This window comes from Spodoptera frugiperda, chromosome 19, assembly GCF_023101765.2.
Source record: "Spodoptera frugiperda isolate SF20-4 chromosome 19, AGI-APGP_CSIRO_Sfru_2.0, whole genome shotgun sequence".
Lineage (NCBI taxonomy): Eukaryota > Metazoa > Arthropoda > Insecta > Lepidoptera > Noctuidae > Spodoptera > Spodoptera frugiperda.
The window spans coordinates 7564799-7585931 of NC_064230.1; the positions used below are offsets into that span (position 1 = coordinate 7564799).

At 41.7% G+C, this 21133-nt stretch overlaps 2 protein-coding genes across 3 annotated transcripts in view; one reads left to right on the plus strand and one right to left on the minus strand.

Moving 5' to 3' along the window:
• LOC126911831 (protein LSM12-like) overlaps positions 1-17266 on the plus strand; it is an 83408-nt gene extending 66142 nt beyond the window's left edge. Inside the window, exon 4 of the transcript XR_007706316.1 lies at positions 17100-17266. The gene's annotated coding sequence lies outside the window, so the exon portion shown is untranslated. The remainder of the gene's footprint in view (positions 1-17099) is intronic.
• LOC126911827 (uncharacterized) lies at positions 9808-18497 on the minus strand. Of its 2 annotated transcripts, XM_050700777.1 has the most exons (7): positions 18332-18497; positions 17374-17477; positions 16893-17004; positions 14617-14785; positions 13698-13821; positions 11449-11523; positions 9809-10500 (listed from the first exon to the last, which is right to left on the minus strand). In XM_050700777.1, the coding sequence occupies exons 1-7, from the start codon at positions 18453-18455 to the stop codon at positions 10375-10377; spliced, it is 834 nt and encodes a 277-aa protein (XP_050556734.1). In that variant the 5' UTR covers positions 18456-18497; the 3' UTR covers positions 9809-10374. The 2 variants fall into 2 exon arrangements, with proteins under 2 accessions (XP_050556735.1, XP_050556734.1); XM_050700778.1 differs by lacking the exon at positions 11449-11523 and having other exon boundaries at positions 9808-10500.
• Positions 18498-21133: the final 2636 nt, after the last annotated feature.

Sequence of the window (21133 nt, forward strand, 5' to 3'; positions counted from 1 at the left end):
AATTTATCTAATATTTAAAAAAAAATAAGGAATTCAATATTTATTTTATGTAATAATAGTTGTAATCAACTGCTTAAGGCTGATGTTGCATGAATAACACGAAAACAAAAACGATTAAAATTATAAAAACAAAACAATTTTTGTAGCGTTTTTCAGGAGCGTTCCGTTTACACCCTGCGTAGGTAAACGCACACGATTATTTTAATGAAAATACTAGCTTCTGCCCGCGACTTCGTCCGAGGAAAATTAAAAAAAGTTGAATTGTACAAACATTTGGATGAAAATTTGATGTTGGCCGCTTTTCATAGATACATAGGCCAGATAAGCAAAAAAAAACATCAAAATCGGTCAAGCCGTTTCGGAGAAGTATGGCAACGAAAACTGTGACACGAGAATTTTATATATTTGATGTTAAAAGTCTGCCTCGTTGGTCGAGTGGTCGCAAGTGCGACTGCCGGACAAGAGGTCTCGGATTCCCGGGTCGAGCAAAGTGGGTAGCAACTGGGCTTTTTTCGGTTTTCCAAAAAAATCTCAGTAGTAGCACGGAGTCTGGAATTGTGTACAGTATTTTTTTTTATGGGACAAGCCCGCCACAATTTTCCAAAACCGCTGCAACTCCTGTGCACCAGGATCTACAGTAGATACAACCATGCAAACACCGGAACACTGAAGTCCAACGTCTCAGGGACATGAATGACTGTCTTGGATCCCGCAACGAAATAAATCAGAAGATGTTATTAGAGGAGAAGAAAAAGAAAACGATAGTTTCCACTTCCCTCGGTGAATTTAATGCAGTAGATAGAATGATTTAAGCCTAAAGATTGTGCCCAGTATATGGCAATAGGCTCACCCCCTATTACATGGGACTTATAACACAAATGGTGAAAAATGAGTGTACATTGTATAGCGGCATTACGTACCGTAATGTGCACCTCTGCCTACCGCTTCGGGGATAAAAGGCGTGACGAAAATAGTTAAAAGTATTTACCAATAGCAATTTCGGAGTGTATCACTAACACTGTTCAGTTGTAAACTGATACAATTTCAGATGTATTCGTTGTATATGTTGGTGAAGAGATAAACGCGATAGTACACCGATATATACATATGCCCGATAAGATTAGCGGTAGCTTGTAGTTTCATCGATTATTTTTTGTATATATATTTTTATTATAATAAATGCACCAAAGGAGATTGTCCAAGGCTGGCTATTTTAAAACAAAAATTACATTTTTGTACCAATAATTTTATTTATATTTTAGTAAATGTCTGATGCTAATAACTTTGTACGAATTAGCATAATAAAAAAATAGCATTATAGACTTTTTCCGAGTTATATGTACTTTCTAAGATTATTTAGACACCACTGATAAACGGTGAAGGAAAACATCGTGAGGAAACCTGGGCTTATTATGTCGAATGGATTCCCCTGGGCGATGACATGCCCGACAAATGTCAGCCGTTCCATCCTTTATAATTTACTTTCTTTCCATAACTATATAATATAACTATATACTATAACCCATTATTGTTACAATAATCTTTCCGAAAATGACCGCAAAATGATATATTTTATATATTTTAACCCTGGATAAAACCGAAGTTATTAGTTTTACAGTTTTGGTGCTATAATAAAAAATGCTTAAGGGATCAAGTACTAACAGATTATTATATGTTTTCATTTTGACCGCACTTTCGAATTTGTACCAAAATGACCTTTGTTCATTTTTCTACTTGCTATCTTGTTTTTAATTTGATTCCTAATAAAAATAAATCAAGTATCTTAAGCCTTTTACTTCAAAATAACAAGATTTATTAAAAAATAGTTAATAAAATTTAATTACATTAATAACATTAGTGTTGTAATCACGGTGATAAAATAGGTAACTAACCGTTACATAAAATACTTTCATTGTAATATCCAGTCAAAAGTAAGTATCTGGCAGTTAAAGCATTTACAAGGATAAATATTCCATTGAAAAAGTGTGGATGTGGCAGTTAGAGTATTTTGATACATTCTAAGACCGGAGTAAAATGTGTTATAAAACAAAACCATAAACCTTTACAAACAAAATTTCCCTGTAAACATAAACTGTACTTAATTTTAAACTCAGTTACCAAATTTCAAACCATAAATCCTTAAAATGACAAAGATATGACAATTTATAATTTTTGCAATCTTAAATTCGCTCTCCTGTAAAATTTAACTTTTTCAGTTACTTACTTATACTTAGGACGTGTCGACGACACCCGCTAAGTATAAGTATGTATCTGCCTGATACACGAAATGGTTTTTATTGCATTTTTAGCTTCAACGTACCTGTATCTATCCAATAAAAAAATATCAAAAAAATTGTAACAGCCGAACATGGTTTTTTTCAGACGCATAAGTATTTATCTGAATTAGCTAGGAAATAAATACAACGTACAAATATGGAAGTTCCAGTTAAATAGTAGTACGCGGGGGGATCGAGACGCGGGGTGCGGGCATCTGCCGCTCGCTCAGTTCTTCGCGGTAACAGCGAGCGGCACGCGCGAGCGGTGCGTTATATTTTATTAATATAGTGAACGCTATAAATTCTTAGTATCGTTAAAGCAAAATGCAATTAAAAGGCGACAGAATCTCACCATGTCACCACCAAATGAGATTTATTCGTCACCTAGACAAGGTAAGTCCTAATGATAATTATTATGGAATTTTAGCCATTCCCGGTGCATAAGTGTGTATCTACGTAGTTACACATTTATACACTGGATTCAATTTTAGTTGTAAAATGTATCTAGGCACTTAACTACTTATTCCATGGATATCGCGTAAAATTAAGGTAATTAACTAACTTATACATCGTTATACATTGGAATTCAACTAGAATATAAATATTTATCTATACACTTACATAGTTATGCTAATAATTATTTATCGTAAACAATGATGTTTAATCTGATTTTGATTGTTTTCAGATAGTTCAGTACACTACAAATGCTACAAATTGCAAGTGTTTGTGATCATGTGAACAATTTTACACCTTTTTTAAGGGTGGAAAATATTCCCTGGCTTCTCCCGCCCCGGGCGAGGCGAGAGGGAGTGTCAGACTCTTACTGACTAAAAACCACCGCTAGCAGTCTGCAGCTCCTGGTCGGGACTTTCTCTGTGGTAGTCTGATGGCTGTTTGAGGCACGCGAGGCGCCGTTCGTTCGGGTCTGGTTCCGGAAGGGCAGCGACCTTGGTCGCCGTCCGCAGGCCCGTGCTTACAATGGCCGAAGATCATCTCGCGATCCCCGACGCCAGGAGTATCTCCCGCGATGGCTGTGACATCCGGTTACATCGCCGACTACATCCAGACGTTTCCTCCCACCTTATCAGAAACAGACACCTACCGAAAGTCCCATCCCTGGCAAGCACCTGTGTCAGGCGGCATAGCGTCTCTCAAGCCGCTCCTCTTAGAGAGGACTTACTGCTGCAATAACAGCAAGTCCATGATATCATGCTGGACCTCGTCCCGGAACGCACTAATCTGGCACGGCAGCGGAGATTCGCCCTGACGACGCACATCAGCGCGCAAACTGAAGCGCTTTCGGCTCCAGATCCTACGGCGGTCATCCGGCAAGCTGCCGCCTCCTCGGAGATCGTGCGATATCCACAAATCACCCGGACTGCCTTTGAGACGTGAGCAGCTCCCGAGTTGGGTGCCGCATCAGGTTCGGCGCCGTCGCTACGCCGACGATCGATCGATCTCGATCATACCCTGAGTATGATCGAGCGAGAAGAACTGGGATGCCGTTTCCACCTTTTGCGAGGCAGTCATGCCAGCTAAGGAGGAGGAATGAACCACGTCATGCCGTAGTCATTGCGCGAGACACTCCTGGCGTCGGGGATCGCGAGATGATCTTCGGCCATCGTAAGCACGGGTCTGCGGTAGGCGATCAAGCTCGCTGCCCTTCCAGAACCAGAAACCAGGCGCCGTTTGTTCGGGACAAACGGCGCCTCGTGTTCCGCGCGTACCTCAAAGACTACCACAGATGAGGTCCAGTCAAGCCTGACCCGGAGCTGCGGACTGACTAGCGGGGTACTGAGGCTCCAGATCGAAGAGCAAGAGTAGGAATGGGCAAATTTTTAGTCAGTAAGAGTCTGACGCTTTCTCTCGTCTCACTCAAGGCGGGAGGAGGCATTGTATGATTTTCGCCACATTAAAAAAAACAACGAAGCGGGCCGTTTATCCGGTAATCGTTACCGCGTTAAACGTTAAACGGCAGCTACCTGGACCTTCCTATTCAACCTATAACCCTTAATTTTCATTTATTTATTTACCTTACTTGTTGATTAGATTTAGAAATATTTAATTAGAAAATTTTAAATAAGAAAAAAGAAACATTTAAAAATATAAAAAGCAGTAGCCCACCAGTAAATCCAAGCTACCGGCGGTCAGGGCTCAAGAGAGGAATTTCTGGAGAAAACGCGCCGTGTCCAGAAGTACTGCCTTCTGCATCAGGCTCTTGATCCAACCGTCTAACTTTAGCCTACTTAGATGTTGGTCGAGGCTTTTAGCTTTGAGGCAATTGGCAGATACGACTATCGGCACAATTATTGCCAAATCTATATCCCCCATGTCGACAACCTTATAAACTAAATCAAGATATTTACTGGCTTTATCTTTTTCAGCTTTCGGGAGATTCTCGACTTGTGGGATTGTTATATCAATTATCATTATGCGACGGCTTGGTCGATCTATCACCACAATGTCAGGTTTGTTAGCAACAATTGTCCTGTCTGTGATGATAGTTCGATCCCAATACAGTGTGACATCTCGATTTTCAAGAACTGGGTCAGGCAGATACTTATAATTCGGCACTTCAGTTTCAATAAGTTAGTATTTTAAAGCAAGTTGTTGATGAATAATCCTGGCTACAAGATTGTGTCTATGCAAGTACTCTCCGTTAGCTAAGTGAGAACAACCCGAAATTATATGTCGAATGGGCGACTGACATGCCCGACAAATGTCAGCCGTTCCATCCTTTATAATTTACTTTCTTTCCATAACTATATAATATAACTATATACTATAACCCATTATTGTTACAATAATCTTTCCGAAAATGACCGCAAAATGATATATTTTATATATTTTAACCCTGGATAAAACCGAAGTTATTAGTTTTACAGTTTTGGTGCTATAATAAAAAATGCTTAAGGGATCAAGTACTAACAGATTATTATATGTTTTCATTTTGACCGCACTTTCGAATTTGTACCAAAATGACCCTTGTTCATTTTTCTACTTGCTATCTTGTTTTTAATTTGATTCCTAATAAAAATAAATCAAGTATCTTAAGCCTTTTACTTCAAAATAACAAGATTTATTAAAAAATAGTTAATAAAATTTAATTACATTAATAACATTAGTGTTGTAATCACGGTGATAAAATAGGTAACTAACCGTTACATAAAATACTTTCATTGTAATATCCAGTCAAAAGTAAGTATCTGGCAGTTAAAGCATTTACAAGGATAAATATTCCATTGAAAAAGTGTGGATGTGGCAGTTAGAGTATTTTGATACATTCTAAGACCGGAGTAAAATGTGTTATAAAACAAAACCATAAACCTTTACAAACAAAATTTCCCTGTAAACATAAACTGTACTTAATTTTAAACTCAGTTACTAAATTTCAAACCATAAATCCTTAAAATGACAAAGATATGACAATTTATAATTTTTGCAATCTTAAATTCGCTCTCCTGTAAAATTTAACTTTTTCAGTTACTTACTTATACGTAGGACGTGTCGATATAATTTCGGGTTGTTCTCACTTAGCTAACGGAGAGTACTTGCATAGACACAATCTTGTAGCCAGGATTATTCATCAACAACTTGCTTTAAAATACTAACTTATTGAAACTGAAGTGCCGAATTATAAGTATCTGCCTGACCCAGTTCTTGAAAATAGAGATGTCACACTGTATTGGGATCGAACTATCATCACAGACAGGACAATTGTTGCTAACAAACCTGACATTGTGGTGATAGATCGACCAAGCCGTCGCATAATGATAATTGATATAACAATCCCACAAGTCGAGAATCTCCCGAAAGCTGAAAAAGATAAAGCCAGTAAATATCTTGATTTAGTTTATAAGGTTGTCGACATGGGGGATATAGATTTGGCAATAATTGTGCCGATAGTCGTATCTGCCAATTGCCTCAAAGCTAAAAGCCTCGACCAACATCTAAGTAGGCTAAAGTTAGACGGTTGGATCAAGAGCCTGATGCAGAAGGCAGTACTTCTGGACACAGCGCGTATTGTACAGAAATTCCTCTCTCTTGAGCCCTGACCGCCGGTAGCTTGGATTTACTGGTGGGCTACTGCTTTTTATATTTTTAAATGTTTCTTTTTTCTTATTTAAAATTTTCTAATTAAATATTTCTAAATCTAATCAACAAGTAAGGTAAATAAATAAATGAAAATTAAGGGTTATAGGTTGAATAGGAAGGTCCAGGTAGCTGCCGTTTAACGTTTAACGCGGTAACGATTACCGGATAAACGGCCCGCTTCGTTGTTTTTTTTAATGTGGCGAAAATCATCCTATGGCTTCTCCCGCCTTGAGCGAGGTGAGAGAAAGCGTCAGACTCTTACTGACAAAAAATTTGCCCATTCCTACTCTTGCTCTTCGATCTGGAGCCTCAGTACCCCGCTAGTCAGTCCGCAGCTCCGGGTCAGGCTTGACTGGACCTCATCTGTGGTAGTCTTTGAGGTACGCGCGGAACACGAGGCGCCGTTTGTCCCGAACAAACGGCGCCTGGTTTCTGGTTCTGGAAGGGCAGCGAGCTTGATCGCCTACCGCAGACCCGTGCTTACGATGGCCGAAGATCATCTCGCGATCCCCGACGCCAGGAGTGTCTCGCGCAATGACTACGGCATGACGTGGTTCATTCCTCCTCCTTAGCTGGCATGACTGCCTCGCAAAAGGTGGAAACGGCATCCCAGTTCTTCTCGCTCGATCATACTCAGGGTATGATCGAGATCGATCGATCGTCGGCGTAGCGACGGCGCCGAACCTGATGCGGCACCCAACTCGGGAGCTGCTCACGTCTCAAAGGCAGTCCGGGTGATTTGTGGATATCGCACGATCTCCGAGGAGGCGGCAGCTTGCCGGATGACCGCCGTAGGATCTGGAGCCGAAAGCGCTTCAGTTTGCGCGCTGATGTGCGTCGTCAGGGCGAATCTCCGCTGCCGTGCCAGATTAGTGCGTTCCGGGACGAGGTCCAGCATGATATCATGGACTTGCTGTTATTGCAGCAGTAAGTCCTCTCTAAGAGGAGCGGCTTGAGAGACGCTATGCCGCCTGACACAGGTGCTTGCCAGGGATGGGACTTTCGGTAGGTGTCTGTTTCTGATAAGGTGGGAGGAAACGTCTGGATGTAGTCGGCGATGTAACCGGATGTCACAGCCATCGCGGGAGATACTCCTGGCGTCGGGGATCGCGAGATGATCTTCGGCCATTGTAAGCACGGGCCTGCGGACGGCGACCAAGGTCGCTGCCCTTCCGGAACCAGACCCGAACGAACGGCGCCTCGCGTGCCTCAAACAGCCATCAGACTACCACAGAGAAAGTCCCGACCAGGAGCTGCAGACTGCTAGCGGTGGTTTTTAGTCAGTAAGAGTCTGACACTCCCTCTCGCCTCGCCCGGGGCGGAGAAGCCAGGGGAATATTTTCCACCCTTAAAAAAGGTGTAAAATTGTTCACATGATCACAAACACTTGCAATTTGTAGCATTTGTAGTGTACTGAACTATCTGAAAACAATCAAAATCAGATTAAACATCATTGTTTACGATAAATAATTATTAGCATAACTATGTAAGTGTATAGATAAATATTTATATTCTAGTTGAATTCCAATGTATAACGATGTATAAGTTAGTTAATTACCTTAATTTTACGCGATATCCATGGAATAAGTAGTTAAGTGCCTAGATACATTTTACAACTAAAATTGAATCCAGTGTATAAATGTGTAACTACGTAGATACACACTTATGCACCGGGAATGGCTAAAATTCCATAATAATTATCATTAGGACTTACCTTGTCTAGGTGACGAATAAATCTCATTTGGTGGTGACATGGTGAGATTCTGTCGCCTTTTAATTGCATTTTGCTTTAACGATACTAAGAATTTATAGCGTTCACTATATTAATAAAATATAACGCACCGCTCGCGCGTGCCGCTCGCTGTTACCGCGAAGAACTGAGCGAGCGGCAGATGCCCGCACCCCGCGTCTCGATCCCCCGCGTACTACTATTTAACTGGAACTTCCATATTTGTACGTTGTATTTATTTCCTAGCTAATTCAGATAAATACTTATGCGTCTGAAAAAAACCATGTTCGGCTGTTACAATTTTTTTGATATTTTTTTATTGGATAGATACAGGTACGTTGAAGCTAAAAATGCAATAAAAACCATTTCGTGTATCAGGCAGATACATACTTATACTTAGCGGGTGTCGTTATAATTTCTAATCATAAGTTTGAAATAGCCAACCCGCATTGAGCAAGCGTGGTGATTAATGCTTAAAACCTTCTCCGTATGAGAAGAGGCTTCGGTCAGCAGTAGCCTCTTATAGGCTGTTGATGTGATATAAGTAGAATAATAATGACACAGTATACAAAAAAACTATATTTATTATAAAGTACAATAAATTTTATAAATAGAAAAGACATATTTTACAAGAAATTTGCCAAAAAAATTAATAACACATGAAAAAACATAACCAAATGCAAGGGATGAAGACCAAATCATTTCAATGTCCGTCTTGTAGATTATTTTAAAACATTACACACGTATTTTTTATTTATTTTCTTACGGAAACAAATACTTTCAAAGATATATCTAAATATTGTTATCTTATACGACAAAATAAAAAAAATACGTGTCTAATATTTTTTCATTGCCTAACTGACGGACTAAATAGATTTTTAATCTTCATCCATATTCAAATAATTATAAAGATATTTAAGGTATAATTTTATTACAAATTTCGTGAGACATACTAAATTAATTATTATGTTATCGGCTTACTCACGTAACTGTTTGACGAGGAACTCGACTAGTTTCAAGTCATGCTAGAGGCTCATATTCATGAGCAACATTCCGCGACACACGACGCGGCGATTGTCGCTGCTACTGGTTCCTCGTCAAACAGTTACGTGAGTAAGCCGATAACATAATAATAACAAAATTTAACACCTTCACTGCGGTAATAAAATGTATTACTTTCCCCTGGTGCAGTGGCGATCCAAATAAGCCTGCTATAAACTTTAAGACAGTGCGTGGCGGGCCTTTTGAGCCTACCAATACTTTAATATCCTGTCATATTGACTGCACGGTTGGTGCGGTGGCTGGGCAACTGACTGCCGCGCAACGGGTAGCGGGTTCGACTCCCGCACGGAGCAACTCTTTGTGTGATCCACAAATTGTCGTTTCGGGTCTGGGTGTCATATGTATGTGAACTTGTATGTTTGTAAACGCACCCACGACACAGGAGAAAATCCTAGTATGGGGCAAAGTTAAAAAAAGTGCCTGGCGGGCCTTTTGAGCCTGCCAATACTATAATGTCCTCTCATGTCCCGCACCAGCGGAAAGTTCTCACATTCTGCGTCCGCACTAGAGGTAAATCTCGCGGCGGGCTGATTATGGGTGATCCGCAGTGAACGTGTTAAAGTAGGGCCCAGTATACAGCCCTGAGGAACTCCACAATTTTTTTTAAGAACTAACATATCAATTATATGGCGAACTAACTTAATGTGTTTGATGTATATTAACACATTAATGGACAGTACTATCTCACAGGTTGCAGCTACTAAGACATTGTTTTTTTCGTACATCGCCCACAGGCGTAGTGTCACATAATGCAAAAATGTGAAATAATGTAGTGACAGTACAAAAGTCGTAATTATACCTGTGGTGACAGTACAACATGCCATTCTTTACAATAGTATGAAAAATCAGTCGTCGTGAGGCGTACTGATTTTATGGAACTAAAAACAGATACGTCGACAGACGTACTGTTGTATTACTTTTAGCTATGTAGACGGATATCCCACCCACTCGCACGAAGCGCTTCGCTTCAAGCTTCCTTGTGCGAACAGCTAGGGAGTGGAACTCCTTACCGGAGTCTGTGTTTTCATGGGTATAACCTGGGCGTCTTCTAAGCCCGAGTGAATAGGTTGCTTATGGGCAGACGTGCTCCATCGTAGGCCGCATCATCACTTACCATCAGGCGAGATAGCGGCCAAACGTCGGCCCATTTAACATAAAAAAAATGCCTGTGGTCGTTACTGTCCACGAACGTGTTAAGTGACATTTTTATAATTATATGTATTTGAAAATTGTGCAGAAAAACGCAGTGAACAGTGGTAGTTGAGTGGCCGTGGTGTAGAACGCGTTAGACTTCTTTTCTGGTTCTGGTTCGCATAGAGGTTGCTTGGCAGATATCGACTGAAAAAAGAGAAACAGTATTAGATTATAGTTCTTTAAAAAAAAAATTACTGACTCGTTGGCCTTTTTTTGAGGGGGAAAAATCATCTAATGACTTCTCTCGCCTTGGGCGAGAGAGGGAGTGTCAGACTCTTACTGACTAAAAACCACTCCGTTCCTACTCCTGCTTTTCGAACCGGAGCCCCGGTAAACCCGTTAGGTAGTCCGCAGTTCCGGAGACTCGTTGGCCTAGCGGTCGCAAGTGCCACGAAAGAGGAGGACGATGTCAAAATAACAACATGATTTTATCATTTCCCTAAACAAAATCTGGGGGTCTACTCTAATTCAACGAAAAACGAAGTTTCGGACGAAAATTCACAGATTGTATACTACAATTCTATTTATTGCGAACTTTTCTGAACAAAAATTAACGAATGAAATTAAGATAAATAAATAACTTTTGATATTACATTAAAAATAAAACGTTATTTCAAGTAATTCTATTAGTAAATCAATAAAACCTACGGCCGAAAATTAAACGAAACTTCGGATTCAAGAACCGGAGTAGGCCCGCTGGTGATTTGACAAATCCCTTTAAACTAATCTAGTGATTTGAACAGATCCCAAAATTGGTTCAGGGAAATGAATAAATTAACTTTTCTGTGGTATTTTAAAGGTTTATTTCGTCAAGCAAGCATGCAGCATGCAAACAAGCATGCAGGGGCCTTAGTCTGCTATTACAATTGTGTCAGAATGGTCGATCACTGAGCAGTGCGAGAGGGACGGAGCTATACAACCTACATAGCTCCGTCCCTCTCGCACTGCTTAGTGATCGACCATTCTGACAAAATTGTAATAGCAGACTAAGGCCCCAGTATGCAAGCAAGCATGCAGCAGGCGTGATTTCTGTCAAAGCTCCGGCGCCGGCGATCCCATGCGCGCTAATCGTCGCAGATGGCTCTCACTCACCCCGGATTCGGATGGTACCTCAGCCACGGCCGCTCGCCTGCTCCTCAGCCCGCGGCCCACCTCGTCTCTCTGCACCTACATGATTTTAAATTACACTCTAGGGCAGTGCCGGCGTTAGGGGGGGCGTGATGGGCCGATGGCCCAGGGCGACAAATTCTGGGGCCTTAGTCTGCTATTACAATTGTGTCAGAATAGTCGATCACTGATCAGTGCAAGAGGGATGGACCTATACAACCTACATAGCTCCGTCCCTCTTGCACTGATCAGTGATCGACCATTCTGACACAATTGTAATAGCAGACTAAGGCCCCTGGAGGGCGCCGATGCCGCCGCCGATGGGATCCGCAAAAAACTAACACTTGATATTGCTTCCCTCAAGTGGACGCCACAATATTTTCGCCCTGGGTACCAGTGGCAATTACGCCGGCTCTGCTCTAGGGGTAGGGCAGACAAGACTATGTGCAGTCGGTTTTGCAGCGATTCGGTTCTGTCACTTCACTAGCATTATCATTTCACTGAATCAATTTAGGGATTTGTTCAAGTCACCAGATTTGCTTACGGAATTGGAACTTAAAACGGGATATTTACCATATTTATTTTCTTTTTCTGTCGCTTGGACTGTATATTTGTTTTACATTGTTCTCACATAGTTGAAGTAATCGAAACAATGTAACCAAGAATTGTATTGTAAATCTGATTGAAAAAGAGTAACCTATGGAGTTTCTTGCTCGTTCTTCTCCATAGGAATCTACACTTTGGAACGAGCAAATAGAGCAACTAGAGGACTGACCGACAGACAGACGTTATTAATATTATTATATTTGCTTTGACGTTCAAAAGTGCCTTCCTGGTCTATTTGAAATAAATGATTTTGACTTTTGACTTTGACATGTTTTTCAATTTTAATGAGTTTTCCACGACGGTAAATATCCCGTTTTAAGTTCCAATTCTAGTGTTAGTGACCATGTCAGTTTAAAAACTTATATTGCTTAGCGAAATTATAAAATTTTGTTGTTATTTTGACATACTCCGTGATTTGATCAAATCCCTTAGAGATTTGGCCAAATCCCTGTTTTTATCATATCACTGCTACATATACAGACTGACTGGTGAGATACCTTTAATATTTGAAGACGTAATAGCATACTAATGCAAACATATATCATGAAATAAAATAACATAAAAATTAAATATTAAATAACTTCTTAGTAAACTTCGAAAAAAGTACACCGGGAGTCCAGTATTTATTTATTTAACTGCGGAATACTTGGACACCGCGCGGACGCACGGGTCGCGCAGCGCGCTATCAACACAGAATACATAGGTACCTACACTGTACAGCTGTTACCTACCTACATCGAGACCTATTCAAATTTCACTTATTTTTAGAGACATTTCGATAAAAAATTAAGTACCTATTTTTTTTTATACCAAGTTAACGAGAATCGAGTACCGAGTACTCTCCATAAGTATTGAACGTATCTCACCAGTCATACGGTATACAATATAATAGAGAGGGCTTTGGTGTTTGCATGGTTGTATCTATAGATCCTGGCTTACAGGAGTTGTGAGGTTTGTCCCATAAAAGAATCATAAATATCTCCGCGTACGGTAGACAGGTATGGCAAAAGAGGTGAACATCATCCAACGACTTCTCTCGCCAGGGCAAGGCGAGAGGGAGTGTCAGACTCTTACTGACTAAACACCACCCCGTTTCTACTCCTGATTGTCGAGCCGGAGCCCCGGTAAACCCGCTAGGTAGTCCGCAGCTCCGGATCAGACATCAGCCCTACTGGCCCCTATCTGTGGTGGTCTGATGATCATAGATATTTCTGACTACGGCTGCCAAGTATGGCAAAAAAGCCCCTTTTAAAAGTCTAATGATGCTATTGTAACTTTCGTGAGACATACTAAATTAATTATTATGATCGGCTTACTCACGTAACTGTTTGACGAGGATCTCGACTAGTTTCAAGCCATGCTAGAGGCTCATATTCATGAGCAGTATTTCGCGACACACGACGCGGCGATTGTCGCGCTGCTACTGGCGACTCGAGTTTCGCGCCCATCGCGCCCATTGGTTTGTTGGACTCGTTCGCCGGCGGCTGCGTAGGTGTTAGGTTTGATTCTCGGGTCGACGCAAAATGAGCCTCTAGCATGGCTTGAAACTAGTCGAGTTCCTCGTCAAACATTTACGTGAGTAAGCCGATAACATAATAATTAGTCTAATGATGTGTTCAAAGACTTACAGTGAATGGCTTTTCGTTCTCCTGGTGAAGCAACTGTTTATTCACATCACAGTTGATGTCTTCCACAGAAGTCCTGAACCGCTCCACATCAGCTTTGCGAGTCGAGTCGGGGTGGATTTTGAAGCTGAAAATGAAAAACATACACAGCGTCAAAATCAAAGTCAAAGTCAAAATTATTTATTTCAAATAGACCAGGAAGGCACTTTTGAACGTCAAAGCAAATATAGTCCAGGATATTGCAATAGGCTTATAACACAAAATGGTGAAAAGTGGGTGTACATTGTACAGTGCCATTACATGCCCTAATGTGCATGTGCACCTCTGCCTACCCCTTCGGGGATAAAAGGTGTGACGTTATGTGTTGTGTGTGTAAAGCAAATATAATAATATTAATAACGTCTGTCTGTCGGTCAGTCCTCTAGTTGCTCTATTTGCTTGTTCCAAAGTGTAGATTCCTATGGAGAAGAACAAGCAAGAAACTCCATAGGTTATTCTTTTTCAATCAGGTTCACAATACAATTCTTGGTTACATTGTTTCAAAATAGAACGTCATTCCTTTTTAATCCCCGAAGGGGTAGGCAGAGATGCACATTATGGCACGTAGTACCAATGTACACCCACATTTCACAATTTAGATTGTAAGTTCCATGTAATACGAATGACGTCATCAGTACGCATCGCATGTAGGCAGTACCAATGAGCGGTTCGTACGATGTGGATCAGTGGACGCAGTTGTATGATTTTGTTTACAAGGCAAACTAAAATCCGTTGCGTGCGATGCGGGCCTGTGGATGCTTGCCATAATACTTTTTTATGTTTAATGGGCCGACGTTTATCCGCTATCTCGCCTGATGGTAAGTGATGATGCGGCCTACGATGGAGCACGTCTGCCCATAAGCAACCTATTCACAATTCTTACCTGTTTCGCTGTCTTGCGATAGGTGCATCGGTGTTTTTTATAATCTCATCATTGTCTTCAGCGCTCTCGTCGTATTTGGCTTTGTATTCCTGAACGGTAGGCTCCAACGTGTGATGATCCACGGAGGCTTCTTTAGCCACCTCCTCTTCACCGCTCTCGCTTTTGTAATCTGTGTACAATTTAACTTGAATTAGTGATCGCGGATATTAACACTTTAAACGCCACGAAGGTCACCGGTGACCGACGTTAGCGGAGGATTTGGACAGTTTTCTATTGGCAGTCAAAGATTTAAGAACTAGAAATATTATTAAGATCGATCTTTGACAGAAGTTGTATGGATACATGGTTCCGACCATGGTGGACCATGGAAGCAGGGCGCGTGAGGGAATGAGCCTCCTCAAGCCTCAGCAGTCGCGAGGGACACTCCGGGCGTCAAGGATTGCGCGACGATCTCCAGCCATCGTAAGTGCGGATCTGCAGACGATGAGCAAGGGTAGCTCGCCGCTTAACCAGAACTAGACTACTTGTGTACGGCACGTCTCGTACTGCGCGCGCCTCAAAGAGCCATCAGACCACCACAGATAGGGCCCAGTAGAGCTAACGCCGACCCGGAGCTGCGGACTGCCTATCGGGTTAACGGGGCTCCGGCTCGAAAAGCAGGAGTAGGAACGGAAGGGTTTCTAGTCAGTAAAAGTCTGATACTCCCTCTCGCCTCGCCCAAGGCGTGATAAGTCATTGGATGATTCTTTCCCTTCAAAAAAAAGTCCTCAAAGAAACAGTAAGCTCACGTTTAGATTTCATAGTAAACTGTTAACCAAGTTTAGAATTTTCGTAATTCTTTAATTGTTTTTCCACCATATTTTGTGTAATAACTAAAGCGCGCCTATCCTCTCTCCGGTGGTGACAATCTTTTTTTTTTTTGAGGGGGAAAAATCATCCAATGACTTCTCTCACCTTGAGCGAGGCGAGAGGGAGTGTCAGATTCTTACTGACTAAAAACCAAACCGTTTCTACTCCTGCTTTTCGGAGCCTCGGTAACCCGCTAGGTAGTCCGCAGCTCCGGATCAAGCATCAGCCCTAATGGCTCTCTTCTGTGGTGAACTACTACTACCGGACTACCGTCCCATCGGGTTCAGAGATTGAGGGCATGAGAGAGCACCTGTGAAAGACCCACCCAAACCAAGTAGGGTATACGACACCCGCAATAAAAGTAGGGATAGTGACAAATACATTTGCTGTCACCGCTGTGGTGAAATTATAGTCGGCCATGGCATGACTCATACTAGATTTTATATGATAACCGTTATTGTCATATCTAATCGACGTTTCACTATATATAAATATACTATCATATCAAATCATTATTGTTTCTTAGTAGTGACAACAAAAATAGATAAAAAAACCTTTAATTTCCTGCTAAATTTTGTATTGGGGAGTCCAAGTTTATTTGGATCAACTATATTTTGTTTCATGGTAGATATCCCACCCACTCGCACGAAGCGCTTCGCTTCAAGCTTCCTTGTGCGAACTGCTAGGGAGTGGAACTCCTTGCCGGAGTCTGTGTTTCCTGACGGGTATAACCTGGATGTCTTCAAAGCCCGAGTGAATAGGTTGCTTATGGGCAGACGTGCTCCATCGTATGCCGCATCATCACTTACCATCAGGCGAGATAGCGGCCAAACGTCGACCCATTAAAAGTAAAACAAAAAAATGTAACTATCGTGAGACATACGAAATTAACTAAAAATCACGGTTAACTCACTGGTACATTAATGAAGATGCTGTTCATGATGAAGAGTCCTTCTGTGACCTATATGCTTCCCAATCCCTGATTCCCCAACAACCCTTAAATTCCTAACCCCCAAAAGGCCGGCAACACACTTGTAACGCCTCTGGTGTTTCAAGTGACGTGGAGAAGCCATCGCGATTTTGATTTTTTTTTAAAGTAGTGTGGGAGAACCTAATTTCAGCATGGTTGGGCTGTCTTTACCGGAGTGATACCACGGCCTCACCGAAAAGCGACGTGAAACAACGCTTGCGTTGTGTGAGTGAGGTTACCGGAGGCCCAATTCCCCCCTTGGACCGCCCACGGACACTTGAAACACCTCTGGTGTTTAAAGCGCGCCTGTCCAGATACAGAAACACCTCTGGTGTTTCAAGTGTCCATGTGCGGCAGCGATAGTTTACCATTAAGTGATCCGTCTGCTCGTTTACCGACTTATACCATACAAAAACAAAACTTATACCAAAAGAATAAGACTTATTATTCTACTGACCAGCAGTGTCTTTGTATATCTCTGCTAGTTCCTTCTCTATCCTATCTTCCTCGCTTTCTGGGTTTAGTCCATCAATCTTGTCGACATCTTTCATATTTTCTTTGCCACTTACCTGCAATATATCAAAACTAAACTGTGACTCGTGTAGTGTAGAGATTGTCCAGTCAACTGATGGTAGCGTGGACTGTCCAGGCGATATGTACTTAGGTATCGTCATGAGCTAATGGTAACATGTAAACAGTGACTCGTGTAGTGTAGAGATTGTCCAGTCAACTGATGGTAGCGTGGACTGTCCAGGCGATACGTACTTAGGTATCGTCATGAGCTAATGGTAACATGTAAACAGTGACTCGTGTAGTGTAGAGATTGTCCAGTCAACTGATGGTAGCGTGGACTGTCCAGGCAATACGTAATTAGGTATCGACATGAGCTAATGGTAACATGTAAACAGTGACTCGTGTAGTGTAAGGAATTAACGTACGGTTGACATTTTTTTATATTTTCCCTTGAGTGAAGGAGATTCTTTAGGTTTTTTTATGTCTTCTTTCTCGGAAAGCGGTTCTTCATCCAAACCCATTGGTAATTCTGGAGCATAATAAGTAGTTTTATTTTATGGTATAAGCCAGAAAACGAGCAGACGGATCACCTGATAGTAAGCTATCGCCTATAATATATCCGCGTTTTTTTAAGGGGAGTAAATCAACCAATGTTTTATCTCGCCTTGGGCGAAGCGAGAGGGAGTGTCAGACTCTTACTGACTAAAAGCCTTCCCGTTCCTACTCCTGCTTTTCGAGCCGGAGCCCCGGTAACCCGCTAGGCAGTCCGCAGCACCAGAGGCCTTACAAGAGCTTTGCATTTTGGAGGCATTTTGGAGGTTGGGAATTTAAGTGTTTTTAGGGAATCGGGGATTGGGAAGAGGGTTAATTGGGCCTCCGGTATCTGCACACCACAATGATCTCATTTGAAGTTTACAAACGAATAAACATGGATAGACAATCCCAACGAACTACAGTTGGGCAGAAAGCTGCCAGACACGATCACCGCCTGGTCGGAGGATACTGCTTTACTTAGGGAACTTTACTCTCAGTTCCTTAAACTAACGATATATTTCACCGTGTGAGCGAGGTTACTGAAGGTCCTTCTCAAAAAGCAACGCACTAGGAACTCCTCCAGTGTTGCGGGTGTCCACAGGCGCCGGTTACTTACCATCAGGTGATCCATCTGCTCGTTTACTGGCTTATACCATAAAGTTTTTTTTATGGAATAGGTGGCAAACGAGCAAACGTATCATCTGATGGTAAGCGATCACCGCCGCCCATGGACTTCCGCAACACCAGAGGATTCACAGGTGCGTTGCCGGTCTTTTAAAAAGGATGCTTTTTTCTTGAATGTTTGAAGGTCGTATCGGTTCTGAAAATTATTAAAAATTACTGTATTACCTTTAACTGGGTTGCTAATCTCAATCACCTCTTGGCCCATGGACTCAGTCAAAGCTTTCACATGGGTTTTGCACGAAACTATATAGATAAAAGAAAATAAGACTAAAATTGTTAAGAAACGCATCTTGACCGGTCAGTAAACTACATATAATAAAATTGAAATGTTTTGTAACCAACTAGAAAGGTTGAGAGGCCATCGGGATTTGAAATTTTTTAAAATAAATATGATTTCTCTAGACTGCCTCGTTGGCCCAGTGGTTGCAGGGTCGGGCAAAGATGGGGCCAAAGATGGGGCCCAGTAGGGCTGATGCCTGATCCGGAGAATGTCTTCCATTCAATGATTGACTCTTCAAGAAAAAATTAAAAAGTGATTGTTTAATTTTATACAGAGTTTAGGAAAAAATAGCGTCATGTTTACTTCTATCACACCCCCATCCCATCCCATCCCATCCCATCCCATCACATCACATTACATTACATTACATTACATCACATCACGTCACATCACATCACGTCATATGTCACATCACATTACAGTAATGTCCGGAGTTGCGCACTACCGTGGCTCCGACGCGAAAAGCAGGAGTAAGAACGGTGTGGTGTTTAGTCAGTAAGAGTCTGACATTTCCTCTCGTCTCATCCAAGGCGGGAGAAGCGATTTGCGGTTTCTCTCCCCTCAAAAAAAAAAAACACACACACACACTTATACCATATACATATGTGAAGGTTTGGATATTTGTCCGTCATGCTGAAACTACTGAACGGAATTTGATGAAATTTGTTATAGAGACAGTGTGTCAGCTGACGTGGGTGATAGGATATTTTTTTATCTCACAGATTTATAAAAATGAAGCGATGAATAATAACGCAAATCTCGGAAACAGCTGAACCGATTTCGCTCTTTTTTTCATTTTTTAAGCCGGTAAACTAGCTGACGGATCACCTGATGGCGCTATGATGAGGCGTTAAAAGTGCGTTGCCAGCCTTTTGGGGGTTAGGAATCTAAGGATTATTGGGGAATAGGGGCTTGGGAAGATTGGGATTCTTTTGTGTTGTGTTTATTATTGTTAGGAAGAATCCTCCATTCTTAGAAAATTCCAAGGTAAAACAAAGTTAGCTGCGGAGTGCTTGGCACGTTACCGGGGCTCCGGCTCAAAGAGCAGGAGTAGGAACGGGGTGGTTTTTAGTCAGTAAGAGTTTGACACTTCCTTTCGCCTCGCCCAAAGCGGGAGAAGCCATTGGATGATTATCCCCCTCAGAAAAATAATACCCCAATATCATATGTGTGAAAGTTTGTATGTTTGTCCATAAATCACGGTCCAACTACTGAACGGATTTTAATGAAATTAGGAATTTAAGGATTGTGGAGATTCCGGAGCTGCGGACAACGTAAAAGGTTACCGGGGCTCCGGCTCAAAGCAGGAGAAGGAACGGGGTGGTTTTTAGTCAGTAAGAGTCTGACACTCCCTCCAGCCTCACCCAAGGCGGGAGAAGACATTGGATGACTTTCAGTCCTCAAAAAAAAGGCAAAACAAAGTTACCACAGATGGAGCTACAGGGCTGATGCCTGATCCAGAGCTGAGTACAACCTAGTGGGGCTCCGGCTCGTAAAGCAGGAGTAAGAACGTGGTGTTATTTAGTCAGTAAGAGTCTAACACTCCCTCTCGCCTCGCCCAAGGCAGGAGAAGTCATTGGATGATAATCTCCCTCAAAAAAATAATACCCCAATATCATATGTGTGAAAGTTTGTATGTTTGGATGTTTGTCCATAAATCACGGTGCAACTACTGAACGGATTTTAATGAAATTAGGAATTTCGGGACTGTTCGAGGATTGTGGAGATTGGGAATGGTGGTAATTCTTTTAATAATTGTTAGGAAAAGATTCTTATGTAAGAAACGAAAATACTGAAGCGAAACAAAGTTCGCGGGATCTCTTAGTATTAAATATGTGGTAACATATAATTCTAGATCGACTATCGATCTAGATACAAGATGAAAGTGGGTCCTAACCCCGTTTAGTTAAAAAACTGTGTCAATAGTAATCAGTGCCAAAGAGTCGACCAGTTAATTTTTAACTGTGGCTCAGTGCACTTGTATTGGATAAAACTAAAGGTAAATAAACTGATTTCTTTATACCCTTCTTCATCACAGAAAACCGACGTGAAATAACGCTTGCGTTATGTTTCGTTGTGTTAGTGAGGTTACCGGAGGCCCAATTCCCCCCTTCCCAATCTTCCCAATCCCCGATTCTCCAACAACCCTAAAATTCCTAACCCCCAAAAGGCCGGCAACGCACTTGTAACTCTGGTGTTTCAATTGTCTATGGGCAGTGGCGATTGCTTACCATCAGGTGATCCGTCTGCTCATTCATTCGTTTCATAAAAAAATCTTCCATTTATTTTTATCGTAAAGATCGTATTTCATATATCAATAGCCCATGATAGATACTGTTCCGGAGCTGCGGACTACCTAGCGAGTTTACCGGAGCTCCGGCTCGAAAATCAGGAGTAAGAACGGGGTGGTTTTTAGTCAGTAAGAGTCTGACACTCCCTCTCGCTTCGTTCAAGGTGGGAGAAGTCATTGGATGATTTTTCCTCATGAGACGATTTACCTTAATCTGTTAATCTTTTTAAAACTGCAGTTTAAAAGACACATCATCAGCCTATAAGTGGCTACTGGTGACCAAAGGCCTCTTCTCACACGAAGAAGGCTTGAGCATTAATCACCACGCTTGCTTAATGCGGGTTGGCGATTTCAAACTTATAAATAGAAATTATAAGTTTGAAATCGTTTGTGAAAG